The sequence below is a fragment of the Myripristis murdjan genome, chromosome 9, assembly GCF_902150065.1.
Source record: "Myripristis murdjan chromosome 9, fMyrMur1.1, whole genome shotgun sequence".
NCBI classification, from domain to species: Eukaryota; Metazoa; Chordata; class Actinopteri; order Holocentriformes; family Holocentridae; genus Myripristis; species Myripristis murdjan.
The window spans coordinates 171,753-196,894 of NC_043988.1; the positions used below are offsets into that span (position 1 = coordinate 171,753).

General features: G+C 40.6%; 1 protein-coding gene across 1 annotated transcript in view; it reads right to left on the minus strand.

Moving 5' to 3' along the window:
* Window positions 1–23,682, minus strand: part of slc12a3 (solute carrier family 12 member 3) — a 163,448-nt gene extending 139,766 nt beyond the window's left edge. The window contains exons 1-2 of the mRNA XM_030060541.1: window positions 23,401–23,682; window positions 15,299–15,430 (exon numbers count right to left, since the gene is read on the minus strand). Coding sequence (XP_029916401.1) covers window positions 15,299–15,430; window positions 23,401–23,682 — 414 coding nt within the window. The remainder of the gene's footprint in view (window positions 1–15,298; window positions 15,431–23,400) is intronic.
* Window positions 23,683–25,142: the final 1,460 nt, after the last annotated feature.

The window sequence follows — 25,142 nt, forward strand, 5'->3', positions numbered from 1 at the left end:
GGATAATCCTCACCATATTCATATAAATAGCCTACATGTTTGTTTTGCAACTTTCGACTCCATCACTTACTGATGCAACAACACACTAGAGATTAAAACAAAATCCGGTTCATGAAAGCTTTTACATTCGCTGTTCTAAACGCCCAGTGTCTGTCAAGGAACCGATGCATTTTACATTTTCTATATGTGTGGAATCAGGGTTTCATTCATTCATTCATCTTCTAAACCGCTTATCCTCACTAGGGTCGCGGGTGGGGGTGGTGGAGCCTATCCCAGCGCTCACAGGGCGAAGGCAAGGAAACACCCTGGACAGGTCGCCAGTCCATCACAGGGCAAATCAGAGTTTCCGTTAGAAAAAATTGGCACAGGACAACGTGACCGGCAGGTTTTCAATTTACCGGACAAATGTTTGAAATTCCGGTCAAATATTATCTGAATTTACTGAGCTTAAAATTATATGCAGGCTATATAAGAATGATATCAAGGCATGTCAATTTATAGCGTAATCTTTTTATTGAAAAGCAGGCTTATCAAATAAAATTAGTGCCGTCAATTGACTCACGTGCGTAACGTCTAAAATTAATAAATAAATATTGCACAAGCCTGTGCTCTTTTAACATGAACGTTGCATACAATTGCAACTACAATTTGCAAACAAAAAAACTGGCTCATATCATTTTAATAACGCGGCGTGCTGCCAACTTGAAATCAAATAGATGCAATAAAAACTTAATTCATCAGCTGAATTAAAATCAAAAGTCTCAAGTGTCTCACCGCAACTTGCAATGCGCATCAGTCTTGTGACCTTGTTCTCCGCGCTGTTTTGATCCGGTTCTGCAGAAAAAAAACCTCTCTCTCCCTCTGGTACACCGGAGACAGGGATCACGCAGTCTATTTTTTTTTTTTTTTAAATTATAAATAAAATTACGTGGAAATTGACTGTTTTAATAAAATTCAAATTGTGAATATTTTCACCGGACATTTAAAAATTACCGGACTTTGGCAGATTTTACCAGTCATAGTCCGGTGATTGCCGGATAACGAAAACCCAGAGTGGAATATTTAAATATATATGGAAGAAAAACTGTAGTTAACAGGGGCAGCGCCAGACACCATAACTGGAAAAAAGACATCACTGTATGGGACACGTTGTTTGACTGACAGGTGATCAGGTTGGGTTTCCATTACGGTGCCAATCTCCTTTGATCTGACATCAGTTGTGACGGCACAGTCGATATGGAGATACGTTTATGTGCTGACTGAGATAGTAGCATTGAATAGTGGTTTCTGTGGGTATTTATTGCATTGTTAATGTGCCTGACATTCTGGAAACCTGCCTGTGAGGTTGTGGTGACATGTGCGCACTGCCCGCCTGTCAGCCAAACTTCCACTGCGCCAGCCACGCTGCGCCTTGAGCCGAAAGTAGACGTGGTTTCAGGAGGCGAGCTTTTGGCGCACCTCGGCGAAGCCTTTTGGCACGAAACTGTCACTGCGCCAAGCTGAATCTGTCGACACCTCCCCCTGCTGCGCCGCCACTCCCATCTCGGCGCAGATCCGTCTGCGAAACTTGGAAACCGTTCGCCTCGCGCGTTGCGCTGGTCGAAACTAGCTCTGCGCGGGGTGCGCCTCACTGCGCCACCCTGCGCTGCGCCGGGAAACTAGAGCCCTACATGTTGTTATTTTTATTTTTTGTTATTGTCCTGTGTTTGTTTGTGCATACACTGATATACAAGTTTGGGATGAGCCTCTAAGATTAGTAATAAAGCTCTATTTGCAGATAGGCCTATGTTATTTTATTATTATTATTATTATTATTATTTCTTCTTTCTTTAAGTCATGATAAGTATTGACTCTCTATGTATTGCCAGCTATAATTGCAATGGTTTGGCAAATGATATAAAAAGGATTGAAATATTTACCTGGGAAGCGGACAAAAAAGAGATGATATATGTCTACAAGAAACGCACTCTACACAGGAAGATGAAGGAAGACGGAAATGAGAATGGCAGGGATCTATTTTCTTTAATCATGGTTTGAGAAATCAAAGAGGAATTTTGGTTTTGTTTAAAGAGTATTTAGATTTTTGTGTGCATAAGATGGAATGTGATATGGATGGTCAAATAATCATTTTAGATATTGAACTTGAAAAAATACGTTTTTGCTTGGTTAATGTATATGCTCCAAATAATAAAGATCCTGATTTTTTTGAGAATTTATATGGAATGATTCAGCATTATGATATTTCAGTAATTCAAACAGGAGACCATAATATTGCCCTCCAACCTTCCAAGGATAGAGCTGGTGGAGGAGGAGACTATCAAGAAAAGAAGCGATATGCCCTTACATCTATGATGTCCGCTATAGACCTAGTAGATATCTGGAGAATAAAGACTCCAGACCTAATTAGATATACTTGGCGAAGACATGCATCTGCTAGTAGAATAGATATTTTTCTTATTTCTTTTTCTTTAACTGCAAATACTAGCCAAGTAACGATAGCTCAAAGATTTCAATCCGACCACCATCTTATTATATTAAAACGTAATTTTGCAAATACTAATAGCGGTAGAGGATATTGGAAATTTAATCAGTCATTTAATCAGACATTTAGTGTTAAAACAAGACAATTTATTTATTTATCAAAAAATTGATTTTTTTTCCCTTTAATAATGGTTCTGCAAATCCACACATTGTGTGGGATACATTTAAATGTACATTTAGAGGTCATGCTATAAAATATTCTGCATGGAAGTATAAACAAACCTGTAGTAGAGAAAGAAAATTGTTAGATGATGTAAAAAATATTAGAAATCGCTTGGATGAAAATAGATCTGACTGTATTGACCAAGATTTGCAAGTACTAGATGACAAAGAAAAAGAACTAGAGAGGTTCTATCAGAATAAAGTTAAAGGAATTATACACAGAAGTAAGGCAACATGGATGAAGTACGGTGAAAAATTTAATAAATACTTTTTGCAAATTCAAAATAGAAATATATCTAGGAAAAATATATTAAAACTTATGCACAATGATGGAACGGTTACTACATCCAGAAATGACATAACTAAAATACTAATGGAGTATTATACAGGGATTTTTAATGAGGATACAAAGCAGTCTACAAATTTTTCTTTGCTTAAGTATATGGAGTTATGTCCTTATCCAAAACTTAGACCCAATTAATGAGGAAGAGCTGTATGATGCTATATGTTCATTTCAAAATGGAAAATCACCAGGACTAGATGGAATACCAGTCCAAGTCTATAGAACTTTTTCAATGAAATTAAGGATCATTTGCTTTCCTGTTATAACATTTCTTTAGATGTTGGTCATCAGTCTAATTCTCAAAAAGAAGGTTTAATTTCTTCACTACTAAAACAGGACGCAGAAGGTCAGGCAAAAGATCCGGTAAAATTAAATAACCCTCAGACCCCTCAAACAGGTTTCTTGAAAGGCCGTTTTATAGGTGATAGTATCAGACGTCTCCTTGAATTAATTGAATATTACAACAAAGAAAATTTGCCTGGTCTAATATTCATTGCCGATTTTGAGAAGGCTTTTGATATGATCAAGTGGAAGTTTATTTATCAATGTTTGCTATAATTTTGGTGAAACCTTTATTAAATGGGTCCATGTGCTCTATCAAAATCCTTGTAGTAGAATTATAAATAATGAACACATTTCTGATTTAATTACACTTTCTAGAGGTGTTAAGCAAGGCTGCCCTTTATCTGCATATTTATTTATTCTTTCAATCGAAATGCTGGCTATAAGAATCAGAAACAATGTCAATATAAAAGGCTTGGATATTAATGGTCTTGAATCAAAGTGTTCATTTTACGCAGATGATGCTTCGTTTCATATGAAAGCGGATTATCTTTCTTTAGACTCCCTTACCCTAGAATTAGATCTTTTTGCTTCTTTATCAGGATTGAAACCGAATTATGAGAAATGCTCTATCCTTAAAATTTTCAAGTTTCCTGTAAAATGTTTTGATGGCCCTGTGAACATATTAGGAATATATATACCAGTCGATAAAAACGTTCTTGTGAAAATCAATTTTGATCTAAAGCTCAAAGAAGTGGACAGAATTCTCCAGGCTTGGAGAGGTAAATATCTTTCTATTTATGGAAAAATTACTGTAATTAATTCTCTGATACTTTCACAATTTACTTATCTTTTGCAGGTTCTGCCTTCTCCTGATGCAACTTTTTTAAAAACATATGAAAAAAGAATTTTTAATTTTATTTGGAGCGGTAAAACTGACAAAATTAAAAGTAATCATTTGTATAATACGCGTGAGAATGGGGGCCTGGGTTTAAGAAGTCTTTCAGCACTTGATTTTACTTTAAAAGCTGCATGGATACAACAATTATATAATAATCATGAATGATTTTCATCCAAGCTATTTCTTGCTCAGTGCGGTCCATCTATTGGAAAATTATATCCATTCTTTCAATTATGCCCTGCCTCAATGGTACGCTTAAGTACTTTTTTTCCTAATCTTTCTATCTTTTTTAGAAACTCACTGCCGCTGTGGCTTCAATTTCAGTTTTCTATGCCAAATAATTCATCAGAGATCAGACAGCAGATTTTATGGCTAAATGAAAATAGCTGTATAGAGAGAAAACCTGTTTACTGGCAAATATTTTTAGATAATTATATTTATTTTGTGAATGATTTAGTGAATAGTGAAGGAGTATTTCTTACTTTTGAATTGTTAGTCTCAAAATATGGGGATGTTTGCTCAAAATTGAGCTATATGCAGTTACTCTCTGCAATTCCCTCGTCTCGGCGATTAAAGCTTGGAAAATCTCAGGAAGATTTAGGAGTTTGCCACCCATATATTAAGAATTGTAAATGGTTGGGACAAGGGAAGATTAATTCTGACATGTATAAGTTCTTTGTGTTTTCAAAAAAAATAGCAGCTCACCCATATTATTTTCAAACGTATTGGAAGAATATTTTTTATACTCCACTTCCTTGGTTGAACTTCTTTAAAAACATTTATAAATCATCTTGTTTAACTTATTTATGGGTTTTTCAGTTAAAAATTTTCTATAAAATATTAGCAACAAGAAAGATGCTTAAAATATGGAGAATAACAGATGATAATACATGTAGATTCTGCAGCGATGAGGAGGAGGATATTATGCATTTATTTTGTTATTGTCCAGACGTTGCTCTCTTTTGGTATCAGCTGGCAGCTTTTGTAAATGACTAACAAGTTTATAACTTCTAAATTAATAAACATTTTAGCATGTATCAAACCTAAGTGCAATCAGGTTTTAGGTGCAAATAAAAAATACTGGCTTCTGAAATTATGACCAAATTGCCACTATGTAAAGACTCAGTTCCCGAACCACAGACGGCAGGAGACACCGAACCACCTCAAATCCGTTTATTACAGGATGTTTCAGAATGGTTAAATATGTTATATTTAACCATTCTGGTTAAATAGTTATGTTTGTTAAATAAATTGTAACGTTAACAAGCAAATGTCACAGTACAGAGTAACACTAATCAAAATAATAATGTCTGGTAAAAGGTAACGTGTTTTTTAAAAAAAGGAATGTGAAAACTCCATTGATTTAACAACAGTCTTAGTCACTATTCGGCAGTCCAGTTAACAGCTATAACGCTATCAGCGGTACTAATGAAAACTTTCAAAAATGTTACCGTCTTGATGAGACAGAGAAAAAAAATCCAATACCGGTTGCAGAGTTGACGTTGGTCCAGACAATGTGGGGACAGCAGTCTGCTTTACCAATAGTTTCTTCGCGAAACCGGCATTGAACTGGCATTCAACCGCTGAAATGAGCCAGACAAGCAAATTTGGGCTAAAATCCTGTGGGACCCGGGAAAAAACTGACATCAGCCACTGGTCTCTAATGTGTGTTTCTTTTGGAAGACTGTGCAATGAAACATGAGTCTCCTTGCATCCGTCTACGGCGCAACAATGTTTCTTCAGCATGTCGCGAACTTGTTAGCTTGTTGCCTGGGGAGCGGAGGCAGGCTGGCTAGTTGAAGTGGGCAGAGTCGCACTTTTTGTGACATCACAAAGAGGCGGAAGTGCAATCCACTCGTTTTACAGGGAGAGTTTCAAAGAACGGGCTGTGTGCACTTCCCCGTTTATCACAGGTTTAATGCATGGGACAGTATTTATGTGGCCCTGAGACCTTCCCTATCACAAAAAAAAAAAAAAAAAAAAAAAACAACGAAAATTGCATTTTTCATGCCATGGGGCCTTTAAAGCGATTTTTTCCCCATCCACATAACATGGTTGAATTTTGGCTAGGCGCTCCATCACACAGCTTTTGTCCACGCACATAACACGAAAAATGCATGTCTTGTTGAGGAGAAGTGATGTGTCAATATTTAAATTGATTGTTGGTATTCAGCAGAATCCAGAAATACCAACTGTGAAACAAAGTGATGCCGACAGCAGATGATATAAGCGTGAAAAGCCAGTGCTGCCATTTTGAAAAATGTTTTCCCCAAAACTTTATTTCAAGACAAAGATTGGAGTAGTAGTAGTAGTGGGCTTGTGGTTTGATGTTTTCCTGAACAAAACCCTGGCAACTACATAAACCAATATACACATATAGCAGCAGGCATTTTTCCTACTTATGTGCCACCATTTAATACTTTAAACAATAAAAGAATCCCTGATTCCTCAAATAGCACTGCAAACTTTTTATTACCATTATTTCTCCCTGTTGCACTCACGCTTCAAATCTAACATCAGGCTCTATTCTGGGCATCATCATCACACAGCAGCATGCACCTGCGTCATCAGCCACACAGTACCATTAAGAGTCAATAACATTCTGACTCAAACCAAACCACATCCTATTCCACTTGGATTACCATATGAACAACAGATGACAGAAGACAACAGAGAAACAGCAACAAAAGTAACAGTGCAGTTAATCTCCTGAGCAATGACACATCTCAGCCACTTCCTCCATCGCTGAGCTCCACCAGCCAATACAGCATACATCAGCTGGGGCACTTGGCACTGATGCCCCTAACCCCCCACATACTGTGAGCCAGCACCCCCTGCTGTCTAGGTCTGATAGATAGATAGATAGATAGATAGATAGATAGATAGATAGATAGATGCTTTACGTTTCGATTTCAACTACTCTATGTCCTGGGGAGCTATCCCCTGCAATAAAACTATGTTCATTGTTAAACCTGCTTCAGTTACAACTCACATCTGACAGTATCCCTCCTACTTGCTATAACTGCTGTATTTACAGAAGTCAGACATGCAAACTCCTCACAGTAAAAAAGGTGACAGTGTCACGGGGGTCCGGGGAGGGGGGGGTACCCCACCTCCTATAACGGGAGTTGCTAGTTAGCTGGAAGGCTAGGCCCTTACATGGCAAACATATGCTAAGAGCTAAATGGCTAACGTTAGTTAGCAAGACAAGCAGACCATGCTGGACTTAACATTAGAACTAGCTAATGTTAGCTGGCTAATTAGTTCGCTATCTTGCTAATGGAAATTCCAGCATCATATGGCCCGCTTGTCTTGCTAACTAACGTTAGCCATTTTGCTTGAAGCATAACATTATGCAAAGTCTAATTTAACGTAAGGCGGTTCCTTCAAACTAACGTTAAAACTTTCCATCGGACTCGGAAGCCAGGCGTCTCTTCCAAACTGGCGACAAGTTTGCATGCCTGAGAAGTGCGACTCTAACTCTGTGCTGTCATTGAGAATAACTCAATGAAATACATCTTAAATACTTTTAGTCAAATTTATTGAACAACTGACAATCAAACCAAGTTTAAAAGTATAAAATATGACAAGCAAGTCCTCCTGGACTGAATCTACTTCAACGACCTCAGCTGCAGCCGCAGCCGCTTCTACATTTTAACCGTCCTCTGTTTCCTCATCGTCTCTTGGTAGCCTAGCAGCTGGCTAGCATTGCCGTTTAGCTAGTAGCCAGCTAGTAACAGCAGCTCTCAACATGACTAAATTATGATAATGCTTAATATAAAACTAAAAACTATTCTTATCTATGAAAGGTGATTTCCAGTTGCCTGGTTTCAGTATTCCTCAGGTTTGTACAGCCATATGCTGCACAGTGTGCTGGCATCTCTGCTGCTGGGGCAGGACTGAGGAAGTTTCCCACTCCTGGAAAAGCTAAGCTTAGCTTAGCCGTACTAGGTGTGTCGTATCTAGCTTCTCTCTATATCTATGGTTAGGGGCATCAGTGCCAAGTGCCCCAGCCAGTGTTGCCAACTCCTCAGTAAGGAAAGTAGCTATTGGCTGTCCTAAAAGTCGCTAGAAGTCGCCAAATGACGTCATCGCCTAACTTGCATAATTGGCGATTTGCACGTGATTGGAATGGACGCTGTAGGAGAGGAATAACATCATAGGAGAGACAAAAAGTGAGTAAAAAAATACTAAATATGTTTTAGAACTACATATTTATGGGAAGGGCGGGACCAACGGCGGCTTTGCGCATGCGCGATTCATCTGCTGCCTGGCCGGAGTGGTGGGTCTCCTCTCTTCTCCTCTCTTGACTGCAGCTGCCTGCGACTGCCGGAGTAAGCCCTGACTGCAGTCCGCAGATCGGGGAGTGGCTCAACGTGGGCAGAGCTAAACATTTGACGCCGCCCACTTGCTCAATAGCAAGCGGCCAGAAGAGGTTGCTAACCCTAACCCTAACCCTCACCCTAACCTTAACCCTGACCTGATGGCTCCGCCCACATTTAGCCCAACCCCGATCTGCGGACTGCAGTCAGGTGCAATTGGACTGCCGCGCGGCTCGAGGCTGTGACCACCTGTGAGGACTTTGGGGCGGGGGAGGGGCTCGCGGCAGCACCCGCTGCTCGTTGAGAACAGGAACTGCAGAGGAACGATACGTGCTTTCATGTCAGTTTCCAAAATACCATAAGTCTCCAGTAACACCAGGAAAAGACGACAAAAAAGTCACCCTGGGGAGTTGGAAAGTCGCCAGATTTAGCGAGAAAGTCACCAAGTTGGCAACACTGGCCCCAGCTGATGTACATTATATAGGCTGGTGGAGCTCAGCGATGGAGGAAGTGGCTGACATGTGTCATTGTTCAGGAGATGAACTGCAGAGATTATATATATATAATCTCTGCTCTGATCGTAACCTATACACCAGTGGCCCAAAATGACAAAAAAGTAGTTATTCTAGATTTTCTTCATGGTATTTCATAGTTTGTCACCTCCTGGAAAACAATGAAAAATGTTGATAACACATTCTATATTGATTTTGCGTCCAATGAAATGCTTTCTCGAATTTTTATGTCCCTTCCACATATTAATTCTGCCAGTTAACAACCTGTGTCCAGGACCACCTACGAACTAACTAGCAAATATGGGTCATCACCCTGATTTTGGGTGTGCCAACTTCTGCAGTCTTTTGCCATTTCCATCTAACCACTGTTTAAGAAGAAAATGACTTGAGTTCACACATTTTGAAAGGGACATTTTTGTGCGAACTCATGCGTGACTGCCATTTTTCAGAGGACCCCTTCCTCAGTTTGGGAATGTTCACTGCAGGAATGGTTAGTTTCCTCTCCCTGTTGGAAAATCCATTCACTGTACACCATAAGCATGTCTCCTCTTGTAAAAGTAAGTAATCCGATTTTCACTACTGGGTTATTGTTAGGTAATGTAAAAATTCATTCATTCATTCATTCGTCTTCAACCGCTGATCCAGAATCGGGGAATCGACCCGATAATGTAAAAATGGTTATGAAATATTGATTAATTTGTTCATTACATGTTTTAGCCAGCTACCACAGATGTTTGATATCAGTGTTAAATGGCACAATAAAGCACCTGTGTTTGAAGTCATGCCACTCAAATCACATGTTAGCAGAAAAAGATTAGTTATAAAAAATTTAATGAATTTTTCTTTACATCTTTGTAGGCAGCTGCCAGAGATGTTGGATGTCAGTGTGAAATGGTGCAAAACAGTGCCACTATCAAAGTCAAGCCACTAAAACACAAAGAGTAAAAAGTCTGGTTATGAAATGTGGAATAATTTGTTCTTTCCATATTTTTAGCCAGCTGCCAGAGATGTTGGATGTCAGTATGAAATGCCGCAAAACAGCACCAGTGTCCAAGTCAAGCCGCCAAAACAAAAAACATAGAGGGAGCAAAGGTATCATCAGATAAAGTCAACTTTTGCTAGCAAACTACAACTATTTTTTTGTAACATTAGACATGTAGCTTAATATCTGTGAATCACCAAAATCAAATATATCAAGTCATTTGGTGGTATAGACCTGAAATGGATTTGGCTAGCTAACATTATTTTGGGTAAATAATAAAGTCATCTTTTAACATCATAAACAGTTATTTCACATCGGTTTTGTATTTTTGTGTTATTTAGCAATCCAAGTGCATCCCTTCACGAAGACTGCCACATTATGTATGTCAGAGGTGGCAGTGTTTTTGACATGCCGCTGCTCACATCAACAAGATAAAGGAGTGAAGCAGCTGAGAATGCGGTGAGCAGGGACCACACAGAGACAAATGGCAGCACCAATGTCACTGCGATGCTGTCTTACTCCACATATCTGCCTAATGGGGATGTCAAATTTACATTCTGTATTCTAATAGTTTTCGAATATGAAAAAGTACTTACATTTAAATTGTTAAATAAACTGTATAATTATAACTGTATAATTATGAATGATAATAAATGCGCACTGAAAATCTTGACTTGTGTTCTACTCTTTGTTTCTCCATCCGCACACAGCCCTTCAAAAGGGTTTCAACAATGACAACAGTGACCCACACAGGTGCACAGCATGACTCTGCTAAAAAATGTTTGAAAAGTCAGAAGAACCACATGCGGAGAAAATAGTTGTCGCCACAGAAAATCTACAAAGTGCCATCTGGTGATACTTTGGTTTCTGCTCCGTTGAAAGAGAAACATCGTCAAAGTAGAAAGTGTTATGTGAAATATGTCATTCAGAACAAGTGTACCAATCCACCGCTGCTAATTTGACACAATATCTGCAAACTAAGCACAAAGTTTCAAAACAGCCATGTCTGACTGCTTTTTTCACAACAACAACAACAACAAGCATATCACTCCCGTGGCTACAGTGACTCCTCAGCATGTAATAAAGACGGTCTGCCAATAGACATTTCAAAGCTCAGTCCCTACTACCAGATCTAATCTATTTAGGGATTTCACAGTCTGCTCACTAGGCTTATCCCGAAAAACACTGTGTTCTCTTATAAGAATGCTTATAAGAGAACACAGGATAGCAGGTGGTCCTGACCACCCGCTATCCGCTATCCCTAAAGTTTGGGCTGTTAAGAGAGCCTGCCCAGGCGGCTTCAGTGCGCGCCCCGACGGAGCCCCGCCACGCACGCGGTCGGACTGATACCGGGACGCCGCCGGAATGGACTGAGTATATTACTCATATAGACTGTTTAGAGGAAAGACTGTTTTAACTTGGACACTTACGCCAGCACGTTTTATTGTTTTATCATAAGCCAGCAGCTGTGCTATATTTTTATTTTTAATATTTTATTTGCCCAATCTACCTTGTCGATAAATTAGTTTACACATAGGTCCACCTCTGCCTCTTGTGTGTGTATGTGGTGTGGCCCAGGGATTTTACTCAATCAGTACAATCTTGTGACACGTCCACTTGGACACATGTGGCTCCACCTCCCGAATTAACTCGCCTATAATATAATATATAATATGTATATAAAGCCAACTTGCTTTAGCCTCAGTAGAAGCCCTGAGAAAATCTACCTCCCTCTCTCCATCGCGGGTTTAAGATTTAGGATTTAGGATAGCGCATCCTGCCCTTAAAGGCAATGGCACCTGGCACATTGATTGGTTTAACTGGCGGAACGCCCAAAACACGCCTATGCATAATATAGCGGGTAGCGCAAGTGTTTTGCGGATAGCGGGAGGTGCACAAGATAGCAACTTTTACGGGGGAACGCCTCTTCCTAAATCCGCAAATTACGGATTTAGGGAGTCTGGCGCAAGATAGGGCCCATAGACTCAAACAGGAGTAAGGATTATTAGTTGCGATACTCACTGACCACACAAGGCATAGAGCTGTGAACCGATATTATGTATTTTTTAGGAAAATCATAATAAAACAAACAACAGAACAGAATATACCAAAGTACTCCACCGCATCAGATAATGGACTTCTCTCCGTTCTTGTGCTATTGGATCTTAGTGCAGCTTTTGATACCATCGACCATCACATTCTATTACAGAGATTAGAGCACCTAATTGGCATTAAAGGAACAGCTTTAAACTGGTTTAAGTCCTATTTATTAGACCGACAGAGTGACGCAGAAAAATTAATCCACGCCTTCGTTACCTCTAGGTTAGACTACTATAACTCCTTATTATCAGGTTGTACCAGCAAGTCGTTAAAGACTCTCCAGCTGGTCCAAAACGCTGCTGCACGTGTGCTGACTAGAACTAGGAGAAGAGATCATATTACTCAAATATTGGCTTCTTTACATTGGCTACCTGTAGAATCTAGAATAGAATTTAAAATTCTTCTCCTCACCTATAAAGCTCTTAATGGGCAGGCACCATCTTATCTGAAAGAGCTCATAATTCCTTATCACCCTGCCAGAGCACTGCGCTCCCAAAATGCAGGTTTATTGGTGGTTCCCAAAATCTCTAAAACTAGATCGGGAGGCAGATCCTTCCAATTCCAGGCTCCCCGTTTGTGGAACAATCTTCCTATCTCAGTACGGAGGGCAGATTCACTCTCTATCTTTAAGAGTAGACTTAAAACTTTCCTTTTTGACAAAGCTTATAGTTAGGGTCGGCCCAGGTTGTTCCAGAGTCCACTGCCCTTTTGCTTTCGTTGTGCTTTTTGTGTCTTGTCTAGGTCATACTGTCTTGCTCATCCTGGGAGGTCATCCAGCTGCAGATGAGATGGCTAGATGCTGCGTGTCACTTCCATCTAGATTACCTGTTCAGGATACCCTGCTGTTTCTGCTGTTGTCTGCTGTCCCAGTTTGTCCCTATCTCCCTGTCTCTGTCTCCTTGTCTCTCTCTCTCCCCTCCCACCCAACCGGTAGAGGTAGATGACCGTCCACCCTGAGTCTGGTTCTACCTGAGGGTTCTTCCCGTTAAAGGGGAGTTTTACCTTGCCACTGTCGCCAAGAGCATGCTCAGGAGGGAATCTGTTGGGTTTCTTGTTTCTCTACTATAATTTGTAGAGCGCGGTCTTTACCCGCTCTACCTGTAAAGCGTCATGAGATAACTTCTGTTGTGATTTGACGCTATATAAATAAAGTTTGATTGATTGATTGATTGATTGAACTTATTTCTTTCCCTCTCTGACTAGTCTGACTAGGTGGTTTTAACTCTCAGGTACACCCTTTTTTTTTCCAAGTGATTCAGTATCTCAAATATCAATATACAGATCTGACAAGTACATAACTGTATCCAACTCACTTTCACATTACAATGGTTCACTTTTCACCTTTAAGCAATAACAAAATCGCTGTAACCAACGTCAATAATACATCACTTCATCAGTGCGAATACTCAGTCCTACCACCAACACTGGCAATGTGTTTGAGGAGAAGAATTAAGGGGATTTTCCTGTCCAAGGTCAAAGTAAAAAGGATAAAGTCAATGTCAAAGGATTGGGCTTTTGCAAGTGGGCTGAGAGTGTAACGCAACTGGAGTGTAGGACTCGTGCTGTTTGTGATGCTTATCCTACCACTATAGTAGATGAGTAGTAAGGATGACAGTTCTTGGCTCTGAGTGGTTCAATCCAGGGAAACCAGGGATCTACAGGTTTCTTCGGGTGGGCTCACCATCAATTTTTTTCACAATAAATGAATTTTACAGTGAAATGTAAATAAACTGTTATTTCCTTTTGATTTTAAACACTGTAAATATATATTTTTAATTAAAGCAAAACTAAATTACATTAATAATGTAACAATAAAATAAAGTAATCAACATCATGACTCAATTTGCTTCATTATCAACCATTCATTAGCTCTACTAGCCACAGAAAACATTGAGCAGTTAAACACTCATGACATCACGCTCTCTGCAACTTTACTCTGTCCAGCTTAAATGTAGAACAGTTTCACTCCAGTCTAGCGTAGTAGCATTGGCTAAAAGCACGATTCATCATCAAATTCATTTATTCATTCGTTCATTCACTTAAAATCTGCTAGCTTAAATAGCGACATGTGTTACAGTTTTTTTCTCTCTCTCTCCGCAACTCACCAATTCGGAAGTTCATCTGTTTCACTCAACAGGTTTCTGTCATCAGGGCTTCCCTCGCACACAGCTACAAGCTTACAACAAAGTATGAATTATTACCATACTGATTGGAGAGCATTATGTGATGATTTTTAGTGCTTTATCTAAGTATTGTTTTTACCATTGAGCACAAGGTCCTAAGGTCCTATCCTATCGGCATATTGCATCTTAATAGATCCAACCTAGCTAGGTTTCTGCAAATGTGCATTCTGATTGGCCACAACACTGCCACACAGTTAACTCTTTGTAGCCTGGTCTATATGTTAACCCTTTGTGGGCTTGATTGTAAGTCTACTATTTGTCCCTTTTTAAACTTAGATTGCTTTTAGAATGCATGCACTACAACAAGAATGCAGACCATGAGGAATCTCAGACCACATATAGAGAGGTGAAGGTCCAGTACCCCAAGGTCAAGAAGGGTGAATACTTAATTGGCATTGTAAGGTGGAATCCTACATATAGTAAGTTCCAGTTAATAATGACCTCCATCAAGGACATGTTTGTCATCAAGATATGTTCAAACTTTTGAAGATACTAGATCAGCTCTCTTGTTAGAGGTCTACAGTCTAGTGATCGCATTTCCTGGTTTTGAATAGTACATAGTCAAATACTTGTAATTTGTTTTGCTTATAAACAAAAGGGTTTCAGCATAACATGGACTGTTACCATGGCCACTAACATAAATGTTAGCTTGGTCAAAAAAATAAACAAACTTCAATTAAAATATCTTATCAACAATAATTTTTTAAATCATTAGTTAGTTAAAACATTAGTCAAATCATTTGTTTGCAGATGAAATGGGCCAAGGATGTGTTCAAGACAGCATAAGAACAGGTGATTCAGGTTGCTAACATTTGGACTGCAATCCAGGCTAACATTTAAGGTTGGCTCTGAATACATTTTTGCATGTAAACAGTCAAATTAAAATATAATTCAATATATATGAGATACTGGCAGCTAAAACTCAAAAGTATAGTATCAGTCCTCAAATCCCTGGCAGAACCCCGCTTACCATGACTCCTTGCACCCAGCCGAGGCGTGTAGGTTCAGATTGCGGCTCATCTTCCTCCTCTTCTTCAGAGCTTCCTCCTCCTGCAATCTGTCTCGCTGCTGTCTCCTCGTACAAGGGGGGAGGGCTGGAGTCCTGCTGAAACATGAGGATAAAGTCAAAGATTTATAACGTCTCTGACTCTGAAGGTCTCTCTTACATTGTTATCTGTTAAATTATAAAATTACATAGAGTAGGTGTGCATTTTCTGACCCCTGCTAAAAATATCATATGGTGTGAGCTCAGCCCAACCTTGATATTTAGCTGAAACTGAATTATTCTACATTAACATAAATAAGATATACTGAAAAGAGCATGTTGCTGTTATCAGACAAAAAACAAAACAAAAAAAAAAACAACAATATTCATAAAATCAAATAATCACTTAAAACACCATGTTAATCTGCAAAAAAAATTCTAAATTATTATTTTTTTTTTTAACCATGTGTTCCTATAGGTGTCTAGTAACACCTCCCAATTTATCCACGGCCAAATCCTCGGGGAAACGTCTGGAGGCAAACAATCCCAGTGTTCCTCACAACAGCTAAAGACACATCTTACGATGTTGGAAAGATCCGGGAGGCCCTCCTGGAGAGATACCGTAAATATCTGATCTTCCTACACAGCTTCTCTGGCTGCGATACAGTATCAGCAATTTCTGGGTTTAGCAAACCAACTTTGCTCACCAAGCTCTGCAAGACTGACAAAGCAGAGAGGGCCATGGATGTGTTTACAGACATCAGCGCCAAGAAAAGTGACATCATCAAAGCTGGCTGTGAACGGTTCAAGCTCATATTCCGCGGAAATCCACCTGAAGATTTGCAAGACTTAAGATTTGATATCTTCAGCAAGCGACTACAGGAGATGCAGCACAGCACTCTCTGCGGGCATATCTCCAGACCAGAGATTGGCCACTGGTACAAAGTCCATCATTGGATGTCCTGGAGTATGGATGGAAAGAGAACAAGGTTATGCACCAGTCTTTTCAACAGATCCCAATGCACCAGACTACCTTCTGAGGTTTGTCAGCTGCAACTGTGCAGGGGACTATGACACTCTCAGGTGCTGCTGTAAAAAGCAAGGAGTCAAGTGTATTTCTGCTTGTGGGAACTGTCATGGTAACTCTTGCCAGAACATCAACCAGCCAGATGATAACAGGAGTGAGGGAGATGCAGGGGATGAGGTTTGTTAAATTTTTAAACTGATTGAGGAAGTTTTGTTTTGTAATTGTTCAATAAAACCACTTTTAATGGACTTTTTGTGGACTTTGAGTCAATCTTACTAAAAACTAATGGCTGCAATAGATTCAGCACCCCTAAAAACCCATAGTTAGACATTTCAAAAGCTAATATTGGGAAAAAAATATAAATAAATAAATAAATAAATAAATAAATATATTAGGGCTGTAGCGATACACTAATCTCACGATACGATACACAATATTCAGCTCACGATACGATATACAGTACAGGCCAAAAGTTTGGACACACCTTCTCATTCAATGTGTTTTCTTTATTTTCATGACTATTTACACTGTAGATTCTAACTGAAGGAATCAAAACTATGAATGAACACATGTGGAGTTATGTACTTAACAAAAAAAGGTGAAATAACTGAAAACATGTTTTATATTCTAGTTTCTTCAAAATAGCCACCCTTTGCTCTGATTACTGCTTTGCACACTCTTGGCATTCTCTCGATGAGCTTCAAGAGGTAGTCACCTGAAATGGTTTTCACTTCACAGGTGTGCCTTATCAGGGTTAATTAGTGGAATTTCTTGCTTTATCAATGGGGTTGGGACCATCAGTTGTGTTGTGCAGAAGTCAGGTTACTACACAGCCGACAGCCCTATTGGACAACTGTTAAAATTCATATTATGGCAAGAACCAATCATTGGCCATCATTACTTTAAGAAATGAAGGTCAGTCAGTCCGGAAAATTGCAAAAACTTTAAATGCGTCCCCAAGTGGAGTTGCAAAAACCATCAAGCGCTACAACAAAACTGGCACACATGAGGACCAACCCAGGAAAGGGAGACCAAGAGTCACCTCTGCTTCTGAGGACAAGTTCATCCGAGTCACCAGCCTCAGAAATCGCAAGTTAACAGCAGCTCAGATCAGAGACCAGATAAATGCCACACAGAGTTCTAGCAGCAGACCCATCTCTAGAACAACTGTTAAGAGGAGACTGCGCGAATCAGGCCTTCATGGTCAAATAGCTGCTAGGAAACCACCGCTAAGGAGAGGCAACAAGCAGAAGAGATTTGTTTGGGCCAACAAACACAAGGAATGGACATTAGACCAGTGGAAATCTGTGCTTTGGTCTGATGAGTCCAAATTTGAGATCTTTGGTTCCAACCGCCATGTCTATTGCCCCTTTTCCACCAGAAAAAACCTGGTGCTAGTTCGGAGCTGGTGCTAGAGCCGGTGCTTAACTGGTGCCAACAAAGAACCGGTTTGCTTTTCCACCGGTGAAGAGCAAAGTGGAGCCAATTCAGAGCCACGTCATGACGTCTTCGGAAAACGTGATGACGGGTGCGCGAGACGCTCGCTCAGAATCACAATAACCATCATGAATGAATGAATGAATGATACTTTATTAATCCTTTGCAGGAAATTACATTGTCATGGCAGCTTCATCACTTCAACACACATAAAACTGCACACTCATACTATACAGTGGCTGCAGCGTCTCTGTCTCTGTCCGCCCGTCCTGTCCTGAAGCCGGTGAAACTGATCAGTGCGTCGGGGATGATGTTCGTGAGCCGCGTCTCAGTCAAGCATATAATGCTGCTTTCCCGATACAGTTTCTGGCCCTGGGTGGAGCAGGATCTGGATTTATTAGCGATGCAAATACTGCTTGTGTCTTTACAAGCCTACATTTCAATACAGAGGCGAAAAACACAATTATTGCCGGCTACCTGTCGGATTCGTGATCGGAACGAATGACAGCTATGTTTAGTTATAAAACGGGTGCTTCTCATCCTTAAATGTAATTTGCTGAGCCGCGTTCCATGCCGTTGTAAAATCAGTATAACCCACGGCTTCTCGGGGATTATTGTTTATGTTTATAGTGTTCGCAGCTCCTGTTTTGTTTTGTAACCCCGCCCACCAATGACGTGGTGGGCCGCGTCATCGGTTCTTTCTCTGGCTCCTGTTTAGCCCCTGCTCGGAGTCAGTGCTTGCCTAGCACCAGTTTGGAACCAGTTTGGCACCAGTTTGGCCCCAGCTTGGGCGGTGGAAAACCAAAAAACTGGTGCTAAGTCAGGCACCGGCTCCGAACCAGCCCTGGTGGAAAAGGGGTATTTGTGAGACGCAGAAAAGGTGAACGGATGGATTCCACATGCCTGGTTCCCACTGTGAAGCATGGAGGAGGAGGTGTGATGGTGTGGGGGTGTTTTGCTGGTGACACTGTTGGGGATTTATTCAAAATTGAAGGCACACTTAACCAGCATGGCTACCACAGCATCCTGCAGCGACATGCCATCCCATCCGGTTTGCGTTTAGTTGGACCATCATTTATTTTTCAACAGGACAATGACCCCACACACACCTCCAGGCTGTGTTAGGGCTATTTGACCAAGAAGGAGAGTGATGGAGTGCTGCGGCAGATGACCTGGCCTCCACAGTCACCGGACCTGAACCCAGTCGAGATGGTTTGGGGTGAGCTGGACTGCAGAGTGAAGGCAAAGGGGCCAACAAGTGCTAAACACCTCTGGGAACTCCTTCAAGACTGTTGGAAAACCATTTCAGGTGACTACCTCTTGAAGCTTATCAAGAGAATGCCAAGAGTGTGCAAAGCAGTAATCAGAGCAAAGGGTGGCTATTTTGAAGAAACTAGAATATAAAACATGTTTTCAGTTATTTCACCTTTTTTTGTTAAGTACATAACTCCACATGTGTTCATTCATAGTTTTGATTGAGTTTTGACATAGAAAACCTATGGGATCAGCTGAGTCACCGTGTAGAGGCTCAGAGCTCTGTACCCCAGAACCTCAATGTCCTGAGGGCCGCCCTTCAAGAAGAGTGGGATGCCATGCCTCAGCAGACAATAACTCGACTTGTGAACAGCATGAGACGTCGTTGTCCAGCTGTAATTGATGCTCAAGGGCACATGACAAGTTATAGACACTGACATTTTTTGTTGTGGTATATCCACCACTGTTGTTGACTTGGCTGTCATAGTTTAACTCTAGCAACAGATGGGGCTAGTGAGCACTGAATGAAGCTTCGAGTAGCGAACCTTAGGGCAAAGCAATGGGCTGGAAAGCCTCATTGCTTCAGGAAGCTTCATTTTCCCATCACTAGTAGTAGTAGTAGTATCAATGATAGTAGTAGTATCAGTAGTAGTAGTATTATCAGTGGTATCAGTAGTAGTAGTAGCAGTAGTACCTGTATTATCAGTGGTAGTAGTAGTAGTAAAGCCTAAATCATATAAATCCAGATTTCCATCTACGTTTTTATCCAAACTGATTTTATGACACGCTTCTCTGTTTCTCCAAGTGACTGACACTGTGAATTAAATGATTATTAGTCGACTAATAATGCGAAAATGTTTTTTGTACATTGAAATAAAACAGCTGATTGCTTCCACTACGGTGTGTGCATTTATATATACAGAATGTAAGTAAATTACACTACTCACAAAAAGTTAAGGATATTTGGCTTTTGGGTGAAATGTATGGAAAATGTAAAATGTTCACGCTACAGTGATATTATATCATGAAAGTAGGGCATTTAAGTAGAAGCATACACTGGTGATTTCCTCATCTCAAACAATTTATTGAAACAAAAGCCAACAACAGTGGTGGATATACCACAACAAAAAATGTCAGTGTCAATAACTTGTCATGTGCCCTTGAGCATCAATTACAGCTTGACAATGGCGTCTCATGCTGTTCACAAGTCGAGTTATTGTCTGCTGAGGCATGGCATCCCACTCTTCTTGAAGGGCGGCCCTCAGGACATTGAGGTTCTGGGGTACAGAGCTCCGAGCCTCTACACGGCGACTCAGCTGATCCCATAGGTTTTCTATGGGATTCAGGTCTGAGAAAGTGCAGGCCACTCCATTTGAAGTACACTGAAACATTGAACAGTTGGACATGTGCATTCAAAAGTTTACAGAAGGTCACATTAAGTTCACCTGTAAAGGTTAGAATGCATTTTAGGTTCATCCTGAAATTTCACCTGAAAGCTGAATATCCCTAACTTTTTGTGACTAGTGTATATATTTAAATGCTGTAAATTATTTTATTTTTAAATATATATGTATCTGGGTAATAAGATATTAGTTTGAAAGATTTGATTGTTAATATAATTAAGTATCAAGTATATTTTACTCTTATCTGGGTAAAAAGTAGCCCATTTTATGTAGAATTTTTGATTTTTTATTTAATCAAAACTTCTGTATTATAATAACATGTCATGATGTTGGTAACAAAAAAAAAAAAAAAAAACACGTGAAAAATGGTTGAGAAATAAGCAAGTTGTGATTTATTTCAATTGTACGGGCATTGTCCACAATGGGAGGGATGCCCCCTCTGCAATGGCCGCCGCGTCAGCACGTCACTCACTGTGCTGAAACAGCGCGGTGACGTATCTAGCTTTCTCTCTATGGTGCGTTCCGATTGCCCTGTAGTTCCCTGCACAGTGGACTACACAGGGTCTTCCGCCATGTTCAGTGTGATTCCAAACCACAGGGAGCAGTTCGAAGGGTACTGTGAACTGTGCAGGGAACATGTGAACAACGGCTCCTCACTTCGCCCAGTTCGCCAACGGATATTACCCATCAGTCATTGCGCGCCAGCGAGTCGAACCAACGGTTAACTGAACCGCCTGGCTTTGAACGACATATGCTGCCTGTTGTCATGGCGACGAGGCGGCTCGAGACGCGGCGGTTATTTCTCTCACCACCGTCATTATTAAGGATTTTAAAATAATCTGTCAGTGATCAACATATAATATGACACAATTTGTAAATGATGTGATACGAATCTCTTCAGGAATGACACCTTACATCTTGCAAATGACAGCGGTAATGTGAATGAATGAAATAACATTTCACAAGACATTTCACCGGGGCATGTTTTGGAAACTCGGCTGGAAACAGCTGTGACGTTGCAGGGTGTTCCGATTGGAGTAAATTGGTGAAGTGAAGTTCCCTAAGCCGACGTTACCTGTGCAGGGAGTAGGGAGTAGGGAGCTCTGTCGCAGTACACTGTGGATCGGAACTCAGCTTATATTTATGGGTAGGCTCGCCTGATGCCGCGATTACCGGCGAATGGCCGCATTCAATAATCAACCATGTTGTCTGTGTCATTGTCCATTGTGCTGCTGCAGCTGTAAGTTGATTTATAATTAAAGGTATATATGGCAGTATGTGTGCGCCGCTCACCTGTCAGATCCAGCAGACCTGACCGGGTGGGCGCGGCACCGGTCGGCATCAGGCAAGCCGGCCCGTATCAGGCGGGCCGGCCGCGGAACCGGTCGGCATCAGGCGAGCCGGTGTTGTGCCAAGGTACATATCCCCGATAAAAATTGTGTCCCCTGTCCGGTTTTGCCGAGTAAAACATGGGTTTTCAATCAAAGCAACTGCTTAAATTTGCTAACACCAACTCAAAACCTAATCCTAACCCTAACCTTAACCCTCTGCAAAAGCTCGTGGATAAAACTTGAGCACTAAAACATCGTAGTTACACCCTCATTGAATGTATGCGCGCTCCTGTCGGCTCTCGCGGACAGGGGACACAATTTTTATCGGGATACGTACCTTTGCACAACACCTGTTAACACTGGCTCGCCTGATGCCAGCTGGTGGCTTTTCTTATTCAAACAAGATTTTGTCCATATAAAAAGTATTTTTCCAAAAAAGGGTCTTGAAAAAGAGGGGTCCCCTTAAAATCAGGGTCGTCTTTTATGCAGGTCAATATGGTATTAGCACTAACAGCCTGACTCTGACTGCCTCTGCTATCATCTAAAATAACATGGATGGAAAATGCAAAATGCACAAGTGAAAGCTGGTTACAGAAATTATGAATAGTGGCGCTAAATTAACCAAGCTTTTATCATTATTACCACACGAGGCTAACGTTAGCCAGTTGTTTAATTTTACCTGCTGTGCCTACGCTAGTCCCAGCTCCACTGTCATCCTCCCTCGTGGTGCTGAGTGCATCAAACACTCGGCATGGCTGAAGTTTTATGCCGTGTTGTGTGGCCAAATGCTTAGTGATATTGGTAGTAATACCACCTTTGGCACAAAGAGGCTTCTTGCAAGCATTACAGATGCAGATCCCCGAAGTGTCGCCCTTCTGTGTAAAGTACAACCAAACTTTTGATCGCTTTTGCCGAGACGCCGACATTTCTGCACCGCCTGTGGCAGCCGGTAGCTCAGCTCACCTCTGCTCTGCACTGTCAACAAGAAGCAGCTTGTGTGTGACGTCATCGCGAATTTGCGAGTGGGGTACGTTTGTTTAAAATAGCGGTGCAGCCCGGGAAGAATTGATAGTGGAATCGTAAAGGGTTTTTTGTTGGCAATTCCAAAGAATCATTTGACTAAGAACCGGTTCCCAAACGAAACCGCTTAACGATACGCAAGCCTACGCCCGATGTGATGTTTAGTTTACTATGAGTGTTGTATCTACCTGTTTTTATCACAGCAGTTCATTGGGTACATATTTTTTTTTCTAGTTTCACTCCAATTCAATGTGCTGTCCTGACATGACCAACTGTGAGAAAAGTTATTAAAGGAGCAAGCACGCTCACTTCCTGGCTCATGGAAAGGAGTTTGGCTGGCTGTTTATTTATGTTAAGAAAGCAAAGGAAGTAAAATACATAAAGAGAACAGTACAATCAACTTTGTTTTAAGCCAATGGAGCCAACACTGACCAAATACCAAATTCAATAAACATAGCCTGGCCTTTGAAGGGATAATTCATGATTTGCAGAAACCTATCTGATGTAACAGAGTCAGTGTGCTGAAAAAGAACTCAGTGCTTACATATTAGAAATTTAGTAGACCCTAAAAAAGTATTTACACACATGTAAGCCAACTGCTAGTGGATTCCTCACCTCAGGGTCCGCATGCAGCTGAAACAAGGAGGGTCTGAAGCGCCTCTGTCTGCCCCATACTGTGTTGGCATAGAAATCATAGTGTGGTGGAGCATCCAGAGTCTCGTAGCCCACTATGCCATCAGATCCACATGACTCCACACTGTTCCCATCCCTGTAACAACGGTAACAACCAGGCCCATCAAACTCTCCAGGTGCTGGTTTCCCATTGTTTATTGATAGAGGAATCTGGCTTCTAAAGGCAGCCAGGTTAACATCCTCATTAGCTACTGCTAACTCCATCCAGAGCGACAGAATGGTTTTCAGTGTACTTTTGTCAGCTGTGCGTGCAAGAGTTTTGGACAGTCAGCTAAGTGGCACAGTTCACATAAAAACAAACCAAACAAGACCAAATTCTTTCCTATAGATGTTCCACACTCAGTCAGTCAGTCTTTCAAACTGCCAGTCCTTGGTGAAAATGAATTAAGCTTTGTTTTGTGGGTTGGTTTTATATATTACCTTAACCAAAGCAGGAAGAGCCCTGGGCAATGCATAATGAGTAGTTTAGTAAATGGTCAAACCAGACTTATTACAGGAATCATTATGTTCTAAATGGCCATGTTCACATTGCAGAGTTGTCTCAGACTATGCTGTTGGCTTTTCAACAAAGTACTAAAAGTACTCAGTAAAAAAAAAAAAAAAAAAGTAAATGATCTTAGCAACTTTCAGACTTAATAATTGTATGCCCAGACAACTCTATAATACCAAACTGTGATAAAGTAACAGAATTTATGCAGCGCTGGAATGGCTAAAGGCAAGCAGATCATATTATGATGTCCCTTATTTTCATTGTTTGTAATACCAAAGTATACATTTGACTTCAGTTTGTTTAAGCTGTGAAAAGATGCTTTATGTTTCCAGTTAGATTATATGGACAGAGTTATTAAGTCCTGAAGGGTTTTCTGGTCAGTAAGTAGGTTGTAAAGAACATAATTAGAGACTGAGCTGATTGACAGATAACCTTGAAAGAGACGGCATAAGGACAACACAGTGTGGTTTTTAATCAGAGAGATAAGTTGAACTGTTTGACCTGATATTTTTTTTTTTTGTTTGTTTGTTTGTTTTTTTTTTAATTTAGAGTCTTTATTTTATTCATTACATTAAGGGGTTCACATTAGCAATCTCAAACAGGGGACGTCACAGTAGGTCAACGGATAAGAGTGCACACCACTTGTTAAGTCTTACTGATCACAGCGTCCCAGGTTTGAATTAGACCTCAGGCCATATACCATCCCCTCTCTCTGTCCTGCCTTTTCTGTCTCTCTCTCTACTGTGACTGTAAATGTTAGATCGCCCAAGTGGCCGGGGATGCAAAAGAGGAGAGTAGGAGACCTGGGTGGTGTTCCAATACAGGGAACATTTATTTTGTTTTAACACCGTGCGTACACATAGGCCCAGCACCAGCCCAGAATCAAATCCAACAAGAAGTCTATCACTAAAACACCACTACAAGAATTGTTTTGTTTTGTTTTGTTTTGTTTTGTTTTGTTTTGTTTTGTTTTGGCAGGCTTAATTCTTATCACATTGAGTTTGTTGAGTTAGTTGGACAAATGTGTGATAAAACCAAAATAAACCAATTACCTGACTAAAAGTCAGTTGCAAGTCAACATTGTTGCACATAGTCTACAATGTAACAATGACTCAGTCTTTACATTTACAATATTACTTTTCATTATGTTGTCTCAACTTTGGTTATTAGTAGC